The sequence below is a fragment of the Mya arenaria genome, chromosome 16 (assembly GCF_026914265.1).
Source record: "Mya arenaria isolate MELC-2E11 chromosome 16, ASM2691426v1".
Taxonomy (NCBI): Eukaryota; Metazoa; Mollusca; class Bivalvia; order Myida; family Myidae; genus Mya; species Mya arenaria.
In genome coordinates, this window is record NC_069137.1 from 6372355 (window position 1) to 6392622 (window position 20268).

Consider the following 20268-nt stretch of genomic DNA (forward strand, 5'->3'; position numbering starts at 1 on the left):
GTTCTGCATTAAAAATGATATAATGAAATTTACTTGACAATCTACGCAAAAAAATTGATTTATAAATGCCGTTAATGAAACATTTCCAGACGTTCATATTTAGAGTAAAATAGTCTAAAATTTTATTTTATCAGGCAAAATAGGATATTCGGTTACAATGCAGTTAACATAACGTATAAACGCACGCTAGTTTCAAAGTTTTCAAATGAAAAAAAAGCGTTTTTTTATTAAATAAAACTGTAAACAAATGGCTTTGTGTTTTTATCTTTTCTCTAACAAATCCTCGCACTCTCACAGATTGACCGTTTCGACAAAATAAATTGTCTTGGAATGAACCAATCTTTGCGTAAATATCTGGAAGCCAGTGATATAAGACTGGTGACAAAATATGAGGTCGCAGTTGTGAATAGTAACGTTCGAAAATTGATATTAATAACTGAAAGCGTTAAGTACTGGTGGTTTAAGAAAAATGAGATTATCGGCATAAAACATCATGTTTTGAACGTGAACATGAAAAACTGTCATTTCCTCTTTTTTCTGAATTGTCATATAGTTTATATATAAAAATAGTTGTACTTGGCCTTTTTGTTCAAATTTAAACAAATTATTTCCCCTGACTTTGCGTTTCGTTGCTGTAATCTCCCTTTGTTTCAGATTTTTTAGTAGATAAACATTTAGTTCAAAAGGATTACTAGAGTTTATTGACTTGAAATAAAGGAATTGGGTAGAATTGATGATGTAACACGACGGTAAGTACATGCTTCCATATTTATTAAACATTCAAACCATCATGGGAAAAAAACACATTACCGACCACTGATAGTTTTCTATTGCTAAAAGTGCGAAATAAATTTGAACTGGAGGTCAAAATGGCGAAAATGTAAAACGTCAACACATACTGATGTCCAGACGTATTTTGAAGTTCAATTATGCAGCTTATCGTTTTAATAAATTATAAAACAATCATGTGCAGCCACCTGTAACCGATTGTCAGCAAGTACCATCAGATACGAGCTTTTTAACCCTAATCTGCCTAATGAACCAAATTTGAAATTGTCTATCAATTACATTTTGGAAATGTTTACATTGTTTACCTTTCTGACACAGAAGGAAACGAAATTAGGTCCGTCCCGGCACTTTAAAAAATTTACATATGAATAATATTCATATGATTGTTATGAAGACAGTTACTGCACCCATAACAACTGTGATTAACATTAAACATCTCGCGATCCCAGCTCGTTTTAATTGTAGTCACTCAATGAGTGGTCGGACCAACTTCAACTTGTCCATATTTTTCCTATCCGTGTTCTAGTGGTAACAATTCATAGATTGCAGGTTTGATCCCCGCCACACCACTAAAGATTTATACTAATCGTCTTCCGGGAGGGATTTTAAATGGGAGTCCCGTGTGACAGTATTATTCACTGGTGCACGTTAAAGAACCAGGGTAGTTTTAATCAGGGTTACATTCTGTCTGTGCACTATGCTCAAAACACCTAAAATGACTAGCAATTTTATCGAAGCACTCGCCGAATGGGCAAGGCCTGAGTGCGAGAATATATAACCACACCAACACCTCTATATCTTTGTTCAAATATATGTGCCCATGTTTAAAATAGAGCACCTTAAAGGCCTGTTTGGCATGATAATCCCCTGCTGTGCATTTTCTGCTAACTGCACAGGTGTCACAGTAGGGGCCAATTTGCTGTATATTGGTTTATTGGCTCATGGCCATTTATGGTCCAATACTATAAAGAAACCTCTAAAACTGTACAGCAGGATACTCAGATCAGAGATCTGATAAGAAGGCACCAGGCAGTTAGATTAAGATCAATACACAGAGGCCTTTGAGACATAAAGCTTTACTTATTATCAATTTTACCTTTTAAATTATCTATATCATGTCGCTATCATCACGTGGCATAATTCGAATTTTTATCTTGTAATCATGAATTTTTTAAAAGATGTTCACCTATTTCTTACAATATACAGAATCATATAAATCTCCAAGTTACAAGTATTTTAATCGTGATAATTCTAGATGAAAAAGCGGAATAACTAATCTATTTTTTACATTCATGTTAAGTGTCATTAATTTCAACTTGCGGAAATTACGTCATTGTATCCCTCCGCTGTTTTCACTATTAGACCTTTGATTTATGGCTAAACGGATTTACAAAACACAAAACGTTTTCCAGTTTTAATATTGTATTACATCTTTTTCCCTCTCTTACTAATTATATTTCAACTCATTGTCATACATTTTCAATTCATATCGCCGCTAGAAGAAATTAAAATACTCTGAAATAGAAAAAAATCTGTTTAGTGGGTACAATATATCTTACACACACACGCATACACGCACATACACGCACATACACACAGACGAACGCACAAATGTTTATATTCATATCTTTATCACATCCCTGCCCCGCCTGCCATCATCGCCAACATGGGATTCATTCCGAAACCGGAAGTGGCCCCAGCCCCGCCCCCTATCCCACTTGTTTCGCCTCCAAGAAGCCTTGACAACAACGCCATCCTCATCATCGAGTCTCCCATTCCTCCCCCGGAAGCAGCTCCCTGCATCCCCATACCGGCATTAGCTCCACCGAAGGCATTTCCACCCATACCACTAAATCCACCCATTAAACTCGGGTCAGCGACGCCCTGCATCATAGTTTGCATGGGATTTACGCTCTGCATGTTATCCAACTGGTCAGCCATCATGTCCGCCTGGTCCGCTTGAAGATCGGCTGCATTGGCGGCCTCAGTGCCGGTAGCCGTGTTGGCGCTAGGAGTCGGACGTTTGATGCGCATATTCCTTGCCGCGACCGGGTCCGCGCCAGCACCCAGGAACATTTTGTGAAAGTTGCTTTGAATTTGATTACGTACCTGACCTGGGTTTGGATAGTTTGGCGTCGGTCGATGGGGAGGCGAGGGGAATATGTTTAGTGGCTGTGAACTCGGTGGATATGATGAAGAAGAGCGGCCTAAATCTTGCGGATATTGTTGTGAGTTGAATTGTGACCATTGTTGATCTTGCCAGGATTGTTGAGGCGCACTGGATCCGCGGCCCCACCCTTGGTCTCTGGGAGGTACGTCTTGACGTGCGGCTGAACCCCAGCGACCATCCGGACCCTGCGTCCAAGGATCTGTGTTTGATCGACCGCGAGCTCGGTCAGATTGAGGCATCAAACCTGAAGGGTCTGCGCCCCAACTTTGACTGGAAGCCTGAGCCCATGCGTCTCTATACGGTTGATCCCGAGATGGATTTGGGCTCTGTGGCCAACTGTCCACTGGAGTTCCTATCGCTGTTTGGGCATTCGGGTCTGGACTCTGTGACCATGTATCCGTTTGCGAAGGTATTGCTGTAGTTTTCGGGGAGGGCAAGTTTGGCACGTTTGGGTCCGGAATTGGCGGAATATTTGACAATTCAGACGTTGGTTTACTTTTCGGTATCATCGGGGTCGGTTTAGGAGACGTGCCGCCCGCTTGTTTTCTCTGGCCTTGACGCTCAACCTCAACCGGTTCTGAAACTTGCCCCTGATTGGCTGATAGTGGTTTTGCTGTGGTATAAGCCGAATTCCTACGATCTAAGACTCCAGGGTGTTTCATTTGAGGGGATCCTTGTGATGGGGGATAGTTCCATGATGTCTGTGTTTTAGCAGCTGGACTTGAGAGTTGAGGATATGGTATATTGGCTGGTTCTCCCCTAGGTGGTGGCGGTGGGCGTCTTGCCATGGGCGGTTCGGTAGGGTAGGTGTAGGCGTTTGGTTGAGAACCTTGGCTTGATGAAGACTGATACTGCCACTGACCACCGGCGTACGGACCTTGCGTGTCGCGATACGGACCTTGATTTTGATAGGGATTCGGACCTGCGTTGTTTGGATAATTGGGGTATGGTCCACCTGAGGGTTGACCAGCGAATGGGTTACCACCTCCTGGGCGTCTGTGCATCGGCAGGCTCATGCGGGCTTGTGCCTTCATACGATTTCTCCTCTGACGCTGTTCCTCCATTGCTATCAAATTGTCAATAGCGTTGAACTCGCTGCCGCCTGCTCCTGCTGCTGGTGTAACACCTTCTGCGGCTTCTCCTGCCTCAACACCCGTCCCTGCACCCGCTTGCCGGCTACGTACTGGCGGTGCAGCGCCACGGGGATGAAACCTTTTCTGAACACCCGGAGACGCCCCTTGAAAAGCTCCCGGAAACCCACCGCGAAACCCCCGTATGTTTCCCGTAGATGGGGAGGTAGGATTCGGAGGGTCAGGAGCGTCGGCAGCGGCGGCAGCGCCTGCTCCGAGCCTTTGCAGCAACATCATCATCTGCAGCATGTTATTTCCTGAACCACTTCCGGTTCCAAGTCCAAACATATTTGGGCTGGACTGTTGGCCACCGAATGCTCCTGGAAATTAAAATGAAAAATGATTGAAAAAGCTAAAACGTTCAAAATTAACGCTTTACTATCGGACTGTCATAAATTGCTTTAAAACCATTTATGTAAATTTAAGTGGTGTTTTAAAAAAGGAACATCATGATCTCATCATCATCATCATCATCATCATCATCATCATCATCATCATCATCATTTTTCATCATTTGATAATACATATTAAAGATTTGATCAAGTGTTTATTATTATTATTATTATTATTATTATTATTATTATTATTATTATTATTATTATTATTATTATTATTATATTATAATAAATTAATTATTATTAGTATTATTTTTATTATTATTATTATTATTATTATTATATTATTATTATTATTATTATTATTATTATTATTATTTATTGTAATTATTATTATTATTATATTATAATTAATTTATTAAGAAATGATTATTAATTTTATGAATTTATTTAACTTATACACCGGCTTACATTGTAGATAATTTACGATGCAATCCGATTGCATAAAGTATACAATTCATGTCCCATATCAAAATAACTATAGTAACATTTCAATAACCGTTAAACCGTCACGCCATTTTTGTAAACGTCATACCAAATTAAAAGAGGCATTATCGCTTTTTCATGTACAAAAATATAAAAAGAAATGTTAAAACATAACAAGCTGAATAGGTTAGATATCAAATTTATTGAATTATATAAATTGAAATATTAGAAAATAAAAATCGAAAATAACTGAGGCAATGAAAACAATTTGACTCAAATGCAGTTAACTCCCTTGTCACAGATATCTTTTTGAAAAGCATTTCGTGTAGCACGTTTTTATTACTTAAACATTTATTGACCACATATCTAAACGCCTTGTGATAAAACATCATGGCTTGTAAAACATTACTAGAATTAGATTATAATTTCTATCCAATAAAATCTTCTATCGGCCTCCGATAAGTACTGCGCTTTTTAGTTAGTAATTGAAATTGTACCACTTAACGGACATGACGTCTTATTTTCGTTTCCTGCATGAAGAAGATATGTAATAATCAATGTCAATAAGAAAATATTGGTTGAGCTCTTAATGACTAGGAAATGCTCGATCGCTTCACTCGCTCCCCCTTGCTATTAATTAAAAGCTTACTCGTTATGTTTCAAGTTAATTGACATGAAGTAACATTTTAATGATTAAGAATGGGCGGAGTGAGCGAAGCGGATTTTTGTATCTGATGTGTATCGGATGAGTTGCAAAAGGCGGACTTTTAAACACCTGCAAAGGTTGAAATTCTTAACAAGATGTTCTTTCAGCCTACTGCCAGCTATCCGATAGGCATATGCTGCGTTTACAATGTGTCAGCCAATGAGGTTGTATTCTTAGTATGTTAGACTTCGCTCACTTCGCCAATTCTTAATCATAAAGATATTACTTCATGTCATTTAACTTCTACATAGATTTGCATCCATCTTCAATATTTGTGCAAGCAATATGTCAATCGGAACACGTCATCGTAAACGAGCTTGGATGTATATGGACGGTTTACAATGTCAAAATTGTTTACATTTAACTACGCTTCAACAAAATGCGTAGTAATTTCAATTAAGCGATTAATTCTATATTATTTATGCAAGTATATATTTCATTGGAAATCATCTTGAATTAATTACAAATTACATGTTTTAACACTAAAGCTACATTAAAGTATCATTATAAATTGTATGAACTACTTGTTCTAATGCGCCGTCATAAACCCGAGGTTGCTTTTGATGGAGATGGCCGAGGAGTTCCGAGTGTGCATTAACAGTGCTTTACGAATGTTTAAATAAATGACTGAAGTGATTAAGTTATTGCAAAGGTAAGAGATATACCTTCTACAAATACGTAAATACTTCCATTACTACATCTAGGTTCATCCAATTGCTTGGTTTACATAAGCTATTTTCAAAATTATGATAACGATGGTTAAGTAATATGGCGAAGTTTAAGCCATGCGCTCTGTTTTGGCCTGCCTTTTAGCTGATATTACTAAATAGCAGGTTGACTAATGCCTATTGGAAGCATCTAATTATTATACTACCTGGTTAATTAAACTGTCCAAAAAGTGAAAATTACAGCCATTCAGAAGTGACCACTCAGTGTTATGCACCAGTCAATTGTAACCACGCCCCCCCCTCCACCCAAGGTCCGGGGGTATAACGGGGAAAGCGGGGGATAAGGGCCGTGTTATTACCTTCCAGGTGGCCCCGCAGTGCCGAGTGAATGCATTGGTTTTGTTTTCGCGCCGAAAATAGAGGGGAATGGGCCTTACCTATGCATCTCGCGGTGCGAGGGTATTTAGCGGGGATTTTACCAGCAGTTTTTCCCGCAGGGCAGGGATTTTACTTGGGATTGGCTTTACCGAAAGTAAAAGTCCCCGCTATTCCCCGGACATGGGGGGCGTGGTTTCAATTGACTGGTGCATTATATATGTTGTTGTTTTTTGTAAGCAAATGGCACTTGATCAAAGCATGATTACGCCATGTTAATTCATAGGCTACTTTCTGTCTGCTAAGATTTGAAGCTGCGTTATTTGTGATTTAAAAATACGTGCTGAACATGCTGCATTTCATCTTCTTTCTTGTTTATTTTTTCACCGCACTTTTTGTACTTCTACAGACCATATCACTTAATCGAAAACATACGCCGTGGTTATGTTCTACCATTTTTATTTTTTTCTAATAAGAAGCGTAACCTCTTTTCTAAGGTTGTTTCACGTTTAGTACAGAAGTGATACGTATAAATCAGTATAATATCGCGTTCAAATTAGTCAATGGAATATTGGAATATTTATTAAGTGGTCCTTAACCTTAAAACGAACATTTAAACCATAAAAATAACTATGAATATTCAAATGTTGATAACTGATATTACAACTTTTGCTTCATTGCTGACACATTATATTACAATTGCAACTTTTGTTGATATACAAAAACACCAAAAATATCTATCTAACATGGTGTAATGGATATGGTCGCCGATTGCTAACTGAGAGAAAAATGCGGGTTGGTCCCTGGTACCCCCTACTTTGAATATTATTTTTAATCATTAATTGTCTAAAATTAATTGAATGTCATAAGTTATCACCGTGGTTATTCTTACCATATTTATTAAAACAAAGCTATATTTTCATTAAATAATACATCAGCTTATGGGCCATGGTTTATGATATAACATTTAGAACTTTTCAAGTCACCCATTTGTGTTTACATTAAGAAATGTGTTAAATATTCATTAAGTTGTTGTGTATTCACATGTCCAACTAATGTTGTTATCAATTATTGTTGTAAACACGAAGTAGCAGTATTTAGGTTATAACTCATGCAAGTGGTCAGGCCATACTGAAGAAATGCATTGCTTAGCGTCGGATTCTGATTTAAATTGATATATCTGTGTCAGGAAAACGCAACAAAAACAAACGTAATTCCATAGAAAATACCAAGATAATAAGTATCTTCCATGGCCGTTCGTGTAAGATAGGTCATCCATACCCGGGCGTAGGGTGTTTTGCAGAACCTGTTGAAGTTACGCGACATGGTAAGAGATGGCCAAATATTTGGATCAACATACTTATTTGGGTGGGATGACATATTATCTTTACAACAAATGTATATAACACCAAAAAAAATCTGATCATTTTCAATTAAACAAAGTTTTGAACAAAAGCCAAACGATTTTGGGGCTTAATTTTTTTTAACTTTCATTTTGAAGGCTGAAAACGTTCCCGCCCAATAACATAGAATTATTTTTGTGTGGCCTAATTGAGATGCTGGTGTACAAATATGACAGCCCGCCTGTCAAGATAAGGAAAATAAATTATGAAAAATACAACAAATGTTTTTTTCTGGCTGTATTGTTGACAGACCATATCTAGCCAGGCGTGTACAGCAGTTAAGAAGCTTTAAATTAGCTTAATAAATTGAAACATTATGTTTGATTTAGTTTGTGGATTTGTAAGGAAACCAATACATGACATAACAATGGTACTGGTTGTTTTCACATTTTGTATCAATAAATTAACAAATGAATACATAGTTGTTGTTGTTTTCAATCTATATATACAGTATGCTACTTTTAAATGTACATGTAAACATTCCTTAAGAAGCCATTTGACTGTTTCGATGAAATCCCACTAAAAGCTGCACTCTCACAGATTGAACATTTTGACAACTTTTTTACTTTTTGTCTTGGAACGAGCCAATTTTTGTGGAAATCCATGGAAACCAGTTATATAAGATTGCTGACAAATAATAGATCGCAGATTTTTATATTTAAGTTCAAGAAATGATTTTTATGCATTTTCTTAAACCGTTAGTAACGGTTTAAGCCATAAAATATTAATTTTCGAACGGAAATATAAAAATCTGCGACCTGATCTTTTGTCAGCAGTCTTATATTATTAGAGTGCAGATATTTACGCAAAAATTTGCCCTTTCCACGACAAAAAATAAAAAAGTTGTAAAAAAGGTAAATCTGTGAGAGTGCAGCTTGAAGATATTATTTTTAAAACATAAAAAAACATACAAATAACCATATCAATTTCCGATGTTAACACATAAATCAAATTGAAAGGAAAGCAGTATAATGACATTTTTTTCACTTTACCAGCATTGTACTTTCTCTATTAAATGTTGAACCTACTTCATGACACAGCTACTATGTCTGCCCATTTGTAGCTTGCTTTGCAATCCGGTCAAAGGGGTACTAGGAAGCATGATAGATGTTAAATTCAACCAGTTTTTATTCTCTTTTGCGTGACTATAAACAAATTCACTGACAAAGTCTTAATTATTTGCCATGTTTTGGCATGTCCTAATCATCAGCGTGTACGATGGTTTGAAATAAGTAGATACCAAAGAAATATACAATTGCTAAAGCAGGAGAAATACTGGAGACTGCAAACTAAATATAGCTTCTAATAAGCATATCAGGTATTAAAGCTGCACTCTTACAGATATACCGTTTTTATAACTTTTTCTTTGCGCAAATATCTGCAAACCAATGATAAAAGATTGCTGACAAAAGATCAGATCGCAAATGTTTATATTTCCTTTCGAAAATTAATGTTTAATCGCTTAAACCGTTAGTAACGGTTTAAGAAAAATTCATAAAACATCAACTTTTGAACTTAAATATTAAAATCTGAGATTTTTTTTTGTCAGCAGTCTTATATAACTGGTTTACATGCATTTTCGCAAAAATTGGCTCGTTCCGAGACTTACAATAAAAAAGTTGTCAAAACGTTCAATCTGTGAGAGTGCAGCTTTAACGGTAATTAGCTGAATATTGTCATCCACTGTGTTAATGCACCAATGGATATCTCATTACATTTTATACAAGATTCTGTTAAATTTAATTAACATGACATTTCCTAAATTACATGACTAAAGATGATAAGGAAGTGTTCAAATATGCCTATCAATTCACTTTGTGGTTTTGAATGGTATCAGCATGTCACTTAAAAAAACAATGACGCATATTTGTCAATTAGTATGAGATTATACGTAATTAGTTCATAACAGCTATGTATTAATTGCATTAGATTTAATATGCGGAAATATTATAAATGCGAATATGTCTATCCTTTCCCTTTGTGATTTTGAATGGTATTAAAACGTCACTTCAAAAAGCAATGAAATATACTTGTCAATTAATCTGAGAACATACGTATATATTTTCAAAACCGTCTTGTTTTTATTAAAATTAATTTATGCGGGAATATCATATACAGGAAATTGCCTTTCAATTCTCTCTGAGATTTTGAATAGTATTAAAACTTACTTGTTAATTAATCTGAGTTTATACGTAAATATTTCAAAACAGTCATGTATTAATTGCATTTGATTTAATATGCGGACATATTATAAATGCAAAATTGCCGTTCAATTCACTTTGAGGTTTTGAATAGTATTAAAACGTCACTTCAAAAAGCAATGAAATAAATTTGTCAATTAATCTGAGATTATACGTAAATATTTCAAAACAGCATTGTATTAATTGCAATTAATTTATGCGGAAATATGATCTATATGAATATACCAATCAATTCACTTTGTGGTTAAGAATGGCATGAAAACGTCAATTAAAAGACAACGATATATACTGATCTGTTTTTACTGGGGTTATTAATATATATCATGTGTTTCCGGTTTGAATCGGACAATCTGACCCGAGTGAACGCACGTAAGCAGGAAACGAGGATTGCCGATATTGTAAATCGAAAATATCGGGTCATTCGGAGGTCATTTTTATCGAAAACAACCTCGGATGTATTGGGCCGGTTTACATACTCAGAAATCGGTGTGTGTCCGCTGCAAGTAGATTGCGTAATAATTTTATCTAGCAGTTAAACTTTATGACTTTACTCTTGGGAATCTTAATTATGTATGCAATAAAACTCTTCACTGGCAATCAGTATTAATTAAGATCAACAAATACAAGCTAAAACACTTCATTCAGTTGATGATATAATTAAAAAAACTACTAACCACTTGTACTGATGTTCCGGCATACATCCGAGATTGTTTCGATAAAAATTGCCGAGGTGCACCGAATGAAATTGGTTGTGCTTGAAAACTCTTTTCCTTCAATGCCTTTTTTATATCATAATACTAGTTTTCTAAAACATACATTCGGAACATCTCGGTCACTTTCCATCGAAAACATCCTCAACAATGTGTGTCGGTACATCAGTAGCCGTACTCTGTAAATGTTTAAATTGATCACCAGTAAAGTGTATTATTGCATAAATAAAAAAAAAATCCAAAGAGCAAAGTAATTAAGATTAACTTTTAAAGTGAAATTACCACGCGATGCGGCGTAGTTCAATCTAAAGATTTCTGACATTGTAAACCGTCCATATATATCAGAGGTTGTTTTCGATGGAAAATGGTCGAGGAGTTCCGAATGATAACCGAATCATATAGTAAAAAAAAAAATGATGTGCTGCGTTGCTTGCTGCGAGTGACTCATCTGGCCAGATGTACTTTCCAGGACGCCCAGTTTCATTGGAAATGCTGAGGGATGTGCTAGAAGTGCGTATTACACCAATTTGAAAGTGCCGACTCATTGGCACATGCCTTTTTGGTTTTAATCGACACATGACAGTGATTCAAGGCATGGTTATACCATCTCAGACCATTGGCTACCTTACGTATTTATTTGCTTTGAAGCTAAATGGTTTATGATTTCAAAAACAGACTGAACATGCTGGGTCTACTTGAGCTACTTTTTATTTGTCACATTTTCACAGCAAGTGTTTTTCCTCATACACTGGCTATAATCATTTAACCGAATCAAAGTGGTTACGGTCAACCGACTGTATTCTTCTTATTCAACCAATTTCTTTTTCTAACGTCGTTTAATTTTTAGTAGGCTAGTGGAGCTTTCTCCCCATATAAAGTGTTGGGGTCGTGAAGCAGTAGAAATCAGTTTTATCTTGCATGCAGCTCTCTAAAATATATGGGAACTTTATTAAGTGGTCTTTGACCATTAAATATACGTTTCTAGTTCAGAACAGCCATGTATTAGTTGTGAACATGTAATTGATTTATGCGCATATTGATTAGGTCACGTGCTACAGGGCAATATGTCGTCATGCAAGCGTTATTAATAACATTAGCTATTTATAGATATTGAATGAATTAGAATGTTAGTTTTTTCTATTAGTTGACGATAAAATTTCGAGTGTTTTTGTCGTTTTTTCCGTATTAATTCTCTGAAAACAAATGCGACGCTACATGGTTTTATTTGAAAGAGATATAGATGTATATCAAAAAACAAAACAAAACAAAACATGTCCGTAATAAAATAAAAACGATTTAATTATTGCAATAATTCTAACAAAGGTCGAACAAAATCATTAAAGGAAATCAGCATTAACTATAATGTGCTTTTGGCCCAGGTTGTAAAAACCGACCCAGTGGCAGTGTAAGCTAGAAACGAGGCTGTCGTGAGCGAGGGTTCGATTTTTTTTATCCGAACCGGAAACTCTTATGCATATGTTTTCTTAAAACATAAATGAATTCATTGTGTAAACTAAAAAGGTGCAATAAGCTTAGCTTTGTGTATTGCACCAAATATCTCATGCGACGTTGCTTACTGACATCAAAAGGCGTATTTCAGTTGAATGTTTTTGCAAAGTAGTTCCTCTAAAATCGTGTTCATAAATATGACTAATTTTCTATTTGTGATTAAATTTCTTGTAGAAATATCGATTTGTTCGCGCTCAGTTTAAACGCCTTTCATTACTTTCCATAAGTAACTGAAAAAAGTGGCATGTTGTCTGGCATGTGGTGGGATGGGGGGGGGAATTTACCAACTTGCTCAAATCTACCGGAAATGCCTATCTGGTGTGCAAGAATCCAATTCTAAAATACATTATGTGAATGTTCGATCGCTGGTGACCCCATATATTTTGATAGCATGTGAAAAGGGGTTTCACTTATAAAAACAGAAAATGTAAATATCAAACCGAAACAATTTAATTAAACAAATTTGGCTTTTTAATAAGTATCCCATAAGTATATATCATTTTTATCCTAAATTCAGTTGAAAGAAAGAGTAACCATGAAACAAATACATACAAAATGTAATTATATTTAGGTTAATGTCTTTGTTAATGATTGATATATTAGTAATCAATGATACATTTAGAACTACAAGGACATATCATATTAGTATTCGCCATTCATAAACCTTTCAAAGTATATTAAAATTATTTGAGGTAACCAGACATAAAAATTAAAATGCGTTATCATACCCCTAACTTAATTGTAGGTCAGAAACCTCAAGTAAAAACACCGAACCATCTTAAATAAAAGTTATAAATATACATGTTAAATCAATATGCAGCAAATATTTACTGTGTATGAAATGTTTGTTATAAAGTAAAACTAGACGTTAAAGGGACTTGTCCACATTATATTTGGTCAGACATCGAGCAAATCAGTTTCGGGTTAAATGTGAACGAATTGCTTGAATAGATATATAAATAAATTTATTCAGTTTTGCAATTCTTATTTGAAACAAAAATGCGCTTTTTGTCAAAAATCGTACTGCTTCAAAATGCACAATTCTGATTCACACGCATATTTGCAATTTGCTTTTCGGTTCATTAAAGTAAGTACAATAATTTAATTTGAACATACTTTAAATAATGTGTTGCCAACATATAATATGTGAATTAGCCCCTTGAGAAGAATGTATGAACAAAAACTTACATAGTTCCACAAGGCATCCATCGTTGTTGTGTCGGCATTCATGTATTGTTGTATTATCGCTCAAATAGATTCGGCGTAGAAACGCGGAAATTTTGAATGGTAAAATCGAAAAATATTACAGCGTTTTGCCTTCCAATCCATATCGCGGGAATAAAATAATTATCCATCATAAGCATCGTAAAAGTTCCATACATTTATTCGCCTTTAGTAAAATAAACGTTTGACTAGAATTAAGGTTTCATTTTGAAAAAGAAAGGCATTTTTTTAAATTCAATTTAGGTTTTCTTCCTTCGCTTTTGAACAATCTGTTTCCTTGGAAACATCGAAATATCGTCTGTATATACGTGATGCATGCCACATTCGTTAGATGCATTCATATGTAAGTTGTTAATGTCAGGTTAGTGATTGCTGTAAAGTACAACAGGATATAAAAGATGGAACACTAGGAAGCAGCAACGTTCAGAAAACTTTTAAAAATATAACACTACGACACAATCATATTAAACAACAACCAGGAAGAATGGTAGTTACATAGTACTTAAACTTTTTCCAATACATATGACTATGGTTGTCATGGTGTCACAGAGCACACAGCTAATAGAGGATGCGAAATTAAGTGGTATGCACTGAAGGTCATTGGTACGTTTTTTTTCTGAAGAACATCTTTGATATGACGCCGAAACTGATAATTCAGAATTTACTATTCACCCAGCATGTCACCATCATCAAGTCGTAAGAGTTGTTATATCCGGCCTGGGAGTAAGTGAGTTAAGTAAGCGGTCACCAAGCCTGACAATCGGGTGTCCTTCGGGTATTCACCCACCTCCCCCTACACTAGACCACACACTCGCGTTAAACTAACTCGTGTCTGCCCTGTTATCATATGCATACTTATTTCAGCTTGTCGACATTTACTCATTGACTAGGGATGGTATTCAATATAAAAGTCATATATTATTGACATAATTGACATTACTCGTTTTATTGGTGATCTATTTATACCACGCAATCCAAATCGCTACATCAATCTTAAATCCAATTTTGTATACTACCTCAAGAGTATATATTTGATAGTGTATTTCGCAGAGTTATTTATAAGTATGTACACGTAAATTTCCTTTTTAGGATTGATTTTTGTGCGTTGTTCATGTGGTCGTGTGTTTATGCTTCATAAAAAATCAGGAGGTCACGTTGGCCAATACATCTAACAAAATTTGAAGGCATGCCCTCTTGTGTTGATACTTCGTTGGACCACTGACGTTGTACTGACAAAATCAGAGCGGGACATTGAACGTTATGTTGTTACTGTACAAACGAGTAGATTAAGAAATATAATAGTATATCACATTATTCTGTAAGACATAAAATATGTAAATGAAAAAGTATGCTGTTTTGAAAATCACACCATTTCACGAATTCCTTTGGGGTCATTCAGGTTATGACTATTTCTAAAGGCATGCACGATGCATTATTTAAAGTATATTAGCCTAATGCTTATAGTTAGTTAATTCTATTTTCAACGGTTTTGAACATGAGCTATATCCCGTACATGTATACATGTATAAAACGTAGAAAATAACCTCCGAGTCCTCCAAATAAAGAGTCAAAATTAGGTGTTGAGAACATGGAACCGAATGGATCAAATCCTGAGCCCAGGTCAAAGCCTCCTGTGAATCATGACAGCAATTATATTAAATGGTTTTCTACATGCACACATATACAATGTCAGTTTATATAGTAGCTCAAATGATGTTAACATGTAACTATATAGACACACGTATCTTACATTTTAAGGGGAATAGCATATTAACACAGTTATGTTCTTCATTACTTATAACAACTTTCTGTCCTTCATTGAAATCGAAAATACGCCGGTACATTTTGGTAAAACACAAAACACATGTTCCACTAGAATCACCGTCCACCAGTACTCTCAGTGCTTTGATTAAAGCAAGCTTTATATAAGCGGAAAGCGACGGTAGTCAGTATTGCAACGTATGTTAAAAGCCACTATTTTAACACGTCGATCAGGCAAGCTAGTTTCCAACGAACTAAAAATAATCTGGCCCCGATTTCTCGAAACTTCGAAAGTTTTAACAGGATGAAACTAAGCTCATTACTTTTGTTTTTCCATAATTTGCATTTTTGACGTCTTGAAGAATTTTAGAATTCAAATAGTAATTATTTTTATGATAAAATCAAAAAAAAAATTATAAATCAAAATCAAATTTAATTATGTATAAATTGGAATTTAAATAAGTTCAAAAAGCTACTTAAGCCTGTCAACATTAAGAAGTTTCGAGAAATCGGGGCCTGTTCTTCTGTTACGACCAGTCTTGTGTATTACACTTCCATATTACAGTTTACACGTATGCAACTCTTTATTCATATTTAATACCATGATTAAGTTCATAGCAAAAATACAATGTTGTTGACAAACTATGTAATCACTTATAAACATTTTGATGTTTGTGTTAATAGAAACCAACTATATATAGCAACAAGATGATATACACATACATTGTTTCTGGAAAAAACAAGAACATGTTAACACCTACCTCCAGATGGAAGACCGAACATGTTAACTTGAGGTGTTGGCGGTAGATTTCTTGCGATTTGAGTCAGGTCATAGGGAGCTGTAAAAATGAAAAAAAACTATTTATAATTGGGATTTTTCGGTGTATTTACCACGTGGTTAAAGTTAGTCAAAATGTTCATTGATTGGTCAATAACTACCTAACTAAGTAGTTACTGCTGACCAATGAAATGCATGTGCAAAATAAACGACATGAAATTGGCACGTTTTCTTTGTAAAAATGAAAATAAAAAAAATAATACACTGTCTTATCATTTTCGGTTTCGGCTGAATTAGGCATTAGGCTATTGGCATTAAAAATAATTATAATTTTACAAAATCATAATTTGCACTGAGTTATTCCATATGTAGTAATAATGGCAACACGAATTAACTTTCGCAATTATTTGCGTTTAATCTATATATGTATTGTTTAATCATAAGTACTTGTCCATACATGTAAATATATTTACTTATTGACATATTGACATTGGAATTATATTATCATTGTCTTATAAATCACATGTAATTAAGTCATACAACTATGCTCCATGTATATATGTACATACTCGATCACTCTTATACATGTGTCTATGTATATGTATTATGTAATGCCATGTTCAATCTCTTCTTCAAAGGAGGAAATAAAAAATTATCTATCATCTATCTTTCTTTGTGGTCCTCTCGGAACTCTTCGATCATTTTCCATCGAAAACAACCTCGAATGTATGCCGGTACATTAGTAGAGGTAGTTCGTTATTTTTTTTAAAAATAATATTAAATTAAAGTAGTGTTTCAAAGTGTATTTGATACTACTAAGTTTAAATTGATTGCCAGTGAAGTGTATTTTTTCATAAATACTTCAAATTCCTAACAGTAAAGTCATTAAATTTAGATGCTAAACTTAAAATACTACACAATCTACTTGCAGCTCAATAAAACTATAAATTATCTGACATTGTAAATCGGCCATATACATCCCAGGTTGTTTTCGATGGAAAATGACCGAAGAGTTCCTTATTTTTTGTGGTCTTATCAAAAAGCGTTTTCACTACGCAACTAGCCTCGTTTATGGTATATGCCAAAGTTACTAACTATATTGTTGAATTTATTACAAACTGAGCAACAAATACGAAAAGAAAGAAATTGATTCACTCTGACACACAGGACAACTGCGTACGCATTACCAAGAAACTACCGACTGACGCCCTTGCTGTCCCACACAAACATGAATAATGCATTGTTTTTAATCAAGAGCTGAATTTTCTAGGAGAAATCACACAATACTCGTATATTTTAATGCGCTTTAAGGACTTATAAGCTGTCATAAAAACTTATCTTGAGTGATGTTTTAAGTTTGGCGTTTTAAACCGAACTGTGCTCTTTTTGTCATGCTTTAGGATATGCGTTGGTTTATGTCATGAAAATCATGACAAAAAGAGCACGGTTCCGTTTAAAAACGCCAAATTTAAATTATGACTCAAGATAGATTTTCATGACAAAATAATAGTCCTTTAACTGCAATAAAATACTGTGTGATTAAGTTTTATGTGTCATATGTTTTACCTGAGTTTAATTGAGAGGTTAGTTTCTTTAAAGTTTTTGACAAACATTTTCACAATACAGCCGTATTGCGGAGCACCGTCTAAACATTATTTTGGAAATAGGTTTGTTGAAGTGTTTGATGAAACTAATCACCTTATCAAACTCCCGGTAATAAAACGAAGATGGGCATCTTTAAGCGGCATAGACTGCCCTTTGTTTCATTCAAAGTGGTTTAGTTAAACAAAAGTTATCTTTGATTTAAGTCTTCATTTTATGCAAAATGTCGCCTTCCGATGTAGCATATATGACGTAATTTATCATATGGTATATACACACACTGTATTTATTTTTTTGGCACTGTGAAAGGCCCTTAATCTGGAAGAAAAATGGTTTACTATTCTAAAGTTCTAAAAAATTTCATTGAGTAATCTTTATGCAACGACATATTCTCAATTAAAACTGTCAACGACCTTACTAGAATTAATTCATTTTAAGTCAATTAGCATATTAGTTTATGTTAATTTCAAAATGCATGCCGCTTATCATTTGTGAATTAAAATCATGATATTTAAATATGTAAATCAACGGATGTAGATGACGTTCCCATTGTTGTGCAATTTTATACATGATCGAGTTTAGGGTTATTAAGTTATTATACGTTTATTTATTTTACAACGATTGCGATAAAGGTTATTAAAACATATATTGGGTCACTCTCGTTGGCACAATGTTGCGAGAGTGTGAAATTGTGTCGTAAGAAAATAAAGAGTAGATCCAACGTGGTCGGGTTGGTGACCAATCAAGCGCACATACGCCCAGACCGGATACCCGGGTTCTTTGAACCCGGATTGTCTTCAAATTGATGAAAAGCGATTGCGCTTACTGTTAAATCACTGCGCTAGCCGACAAACAATGCAACCGAGTTCTATGACATTAATACACCAGTGATTTTACATTTCAGGTGGCCCCGCAGTGCAGGGCGAATGCGGTGGTTTTGTCGCCGCGCAAATTATAGCGGGGAATGGGCATTACCTAGGGTCCCTTGGGTGCGGGGGCATTTGGCGGGGATTTTACCATCAGTTCGTCCCCGCAGGGCGGGGATTTCCCCCGGGCTTGGCTGGACCGAAAGTCAAAGTCCCCGCTATACCCCCAGGGGGGGGGGGGAGTGGTTACAATTGACTGGTGCATAACAAACCATTCAAATGGACTCAAAATAAAACACAAATTACTACGATAGTTTTTTTTTTTGTTTATTTAAAGAAAACCCGGATTGTTTTAAAGGGAGCAGCAGCGACCAAATGGATAAGATTGACAAGTTTGTTTTAGTGTACTTTATGTGTACTTAAAACAACTTATAATTTGCAGTTGAAATTCATGTAAGCCTGTTTAAATCCACTTAGTCATATGCATCGATGTTGAAAATAGAGTTCTCGAAATTCCTAGATATCATGGTAGTGTTTCAAGTGATTTATTTTAAAATTATGTTAAAAAATGAATGTTAGGGCGACGCCTTCAATCCTTCAGCAAAACTGTATAGAATTAATTGGCTAGGGTTTAGAAGCCGCGTGTGATCAATTTGTGGTTAAGTCGACCTACAACCGTTTGATATCATTTGTAAAACAGTACCGATAATTTAAACGTATTGTTTCTAAGCTCAATTTTACATGGAACTTCGCAGCGTCTGAAACTAAAATAAATTGTTGTTTAGATGTTAAAACGCATTTGTTGCAGTAGACATGCTTTCAGGATGTTTTTAAGAGATTTGTCAATGAAATACATGTTTTCGATGGTGAAAATATCGATTATGCACTTTTTTCAATATTAACCTGCTCTCACGTCCGAATCAGACGTAAGCTCACACAGGGCTGGTAACGTGACGTTTAACCCTTTTTTTTGGATTGACGTGCTTTTGTTTAAAACGAAAACACTTAACTGTTATTTACAGCCCTTATAGGAATAGGGTAAATAGAGTAAAAAAAGAAACATGTTTAATTCAGTGGTTAGCGCACTCGCTTCGTACCAAGGCGACCCGGGATCGCTTCCCGTGAGTCTGGTGTGTATGTTTTTCTTTATATGAACGGATTTTTTGAAGGGAGTGTCAGCGACCATATAAATCAGATTATTAGTTTGTTATAGTTTCTTTGTGAACTTAAACATACATATAACGTGTCGGTAAAATACATGTAAGCCTATATAAATCGACTTAGTCATGTGCACCAATGAAAAAAATAGAGTGCTCAAAATTCCTAGATATCAAGGTAATGTTTCAAGTGATTTATTATAAAATTATGTTAAAAAATAAATGTTGGGGCGCCACCTTCGATCCTTCAGCAAAACTGTATAGAATTAATTGGCTAGGGTTAAGAAGCCGCGTGTGATCGATTTGTGGTTAAGTCGACCTACAACCGTTTGATATCATTAGTAAAACAGTACCGATAATTTAAACGTATTGTCATAATGCTCATTTCCTCACAGGGA

At 35.2% G+C, this 20268-nt stretch overlaps 1 protein-coding gene across 2 annotated transcripts in view; it reads right to left on the minus strand.

Annotated features, from left to right (window-relative positions):
- Positions 1 to 20268, minus strand: part of LOC128222558 (trithorax group protein osa-like) — a 63641-nt gene that overhangs the window by 23657 nt on the left and 19716 nt on the right. The window contains exons 4-5 of one of the 2 annotated variants that reach the window (XM_052931628.1): positions 16229 to 16306; positions 2190 to 4409 (exon numbers count right to left, since the gene is read on the minus strand). In XM_052931628.1, the coding sequence (XP_052787588.1) occupies positions 2422 to 4409; positions 16229 to 16306 (2066 nt within the window). In that variant the 3' untranslated portion in view covers positions 2190 to 2421. Of the gene's footprint in view, positions 1 to 2189; positions 4410 to 16228; positions 16307 to 20268 lie in introns of those variants that run through there. The other variant, XM_052931627.1, reaches the window with a different exon arrangement.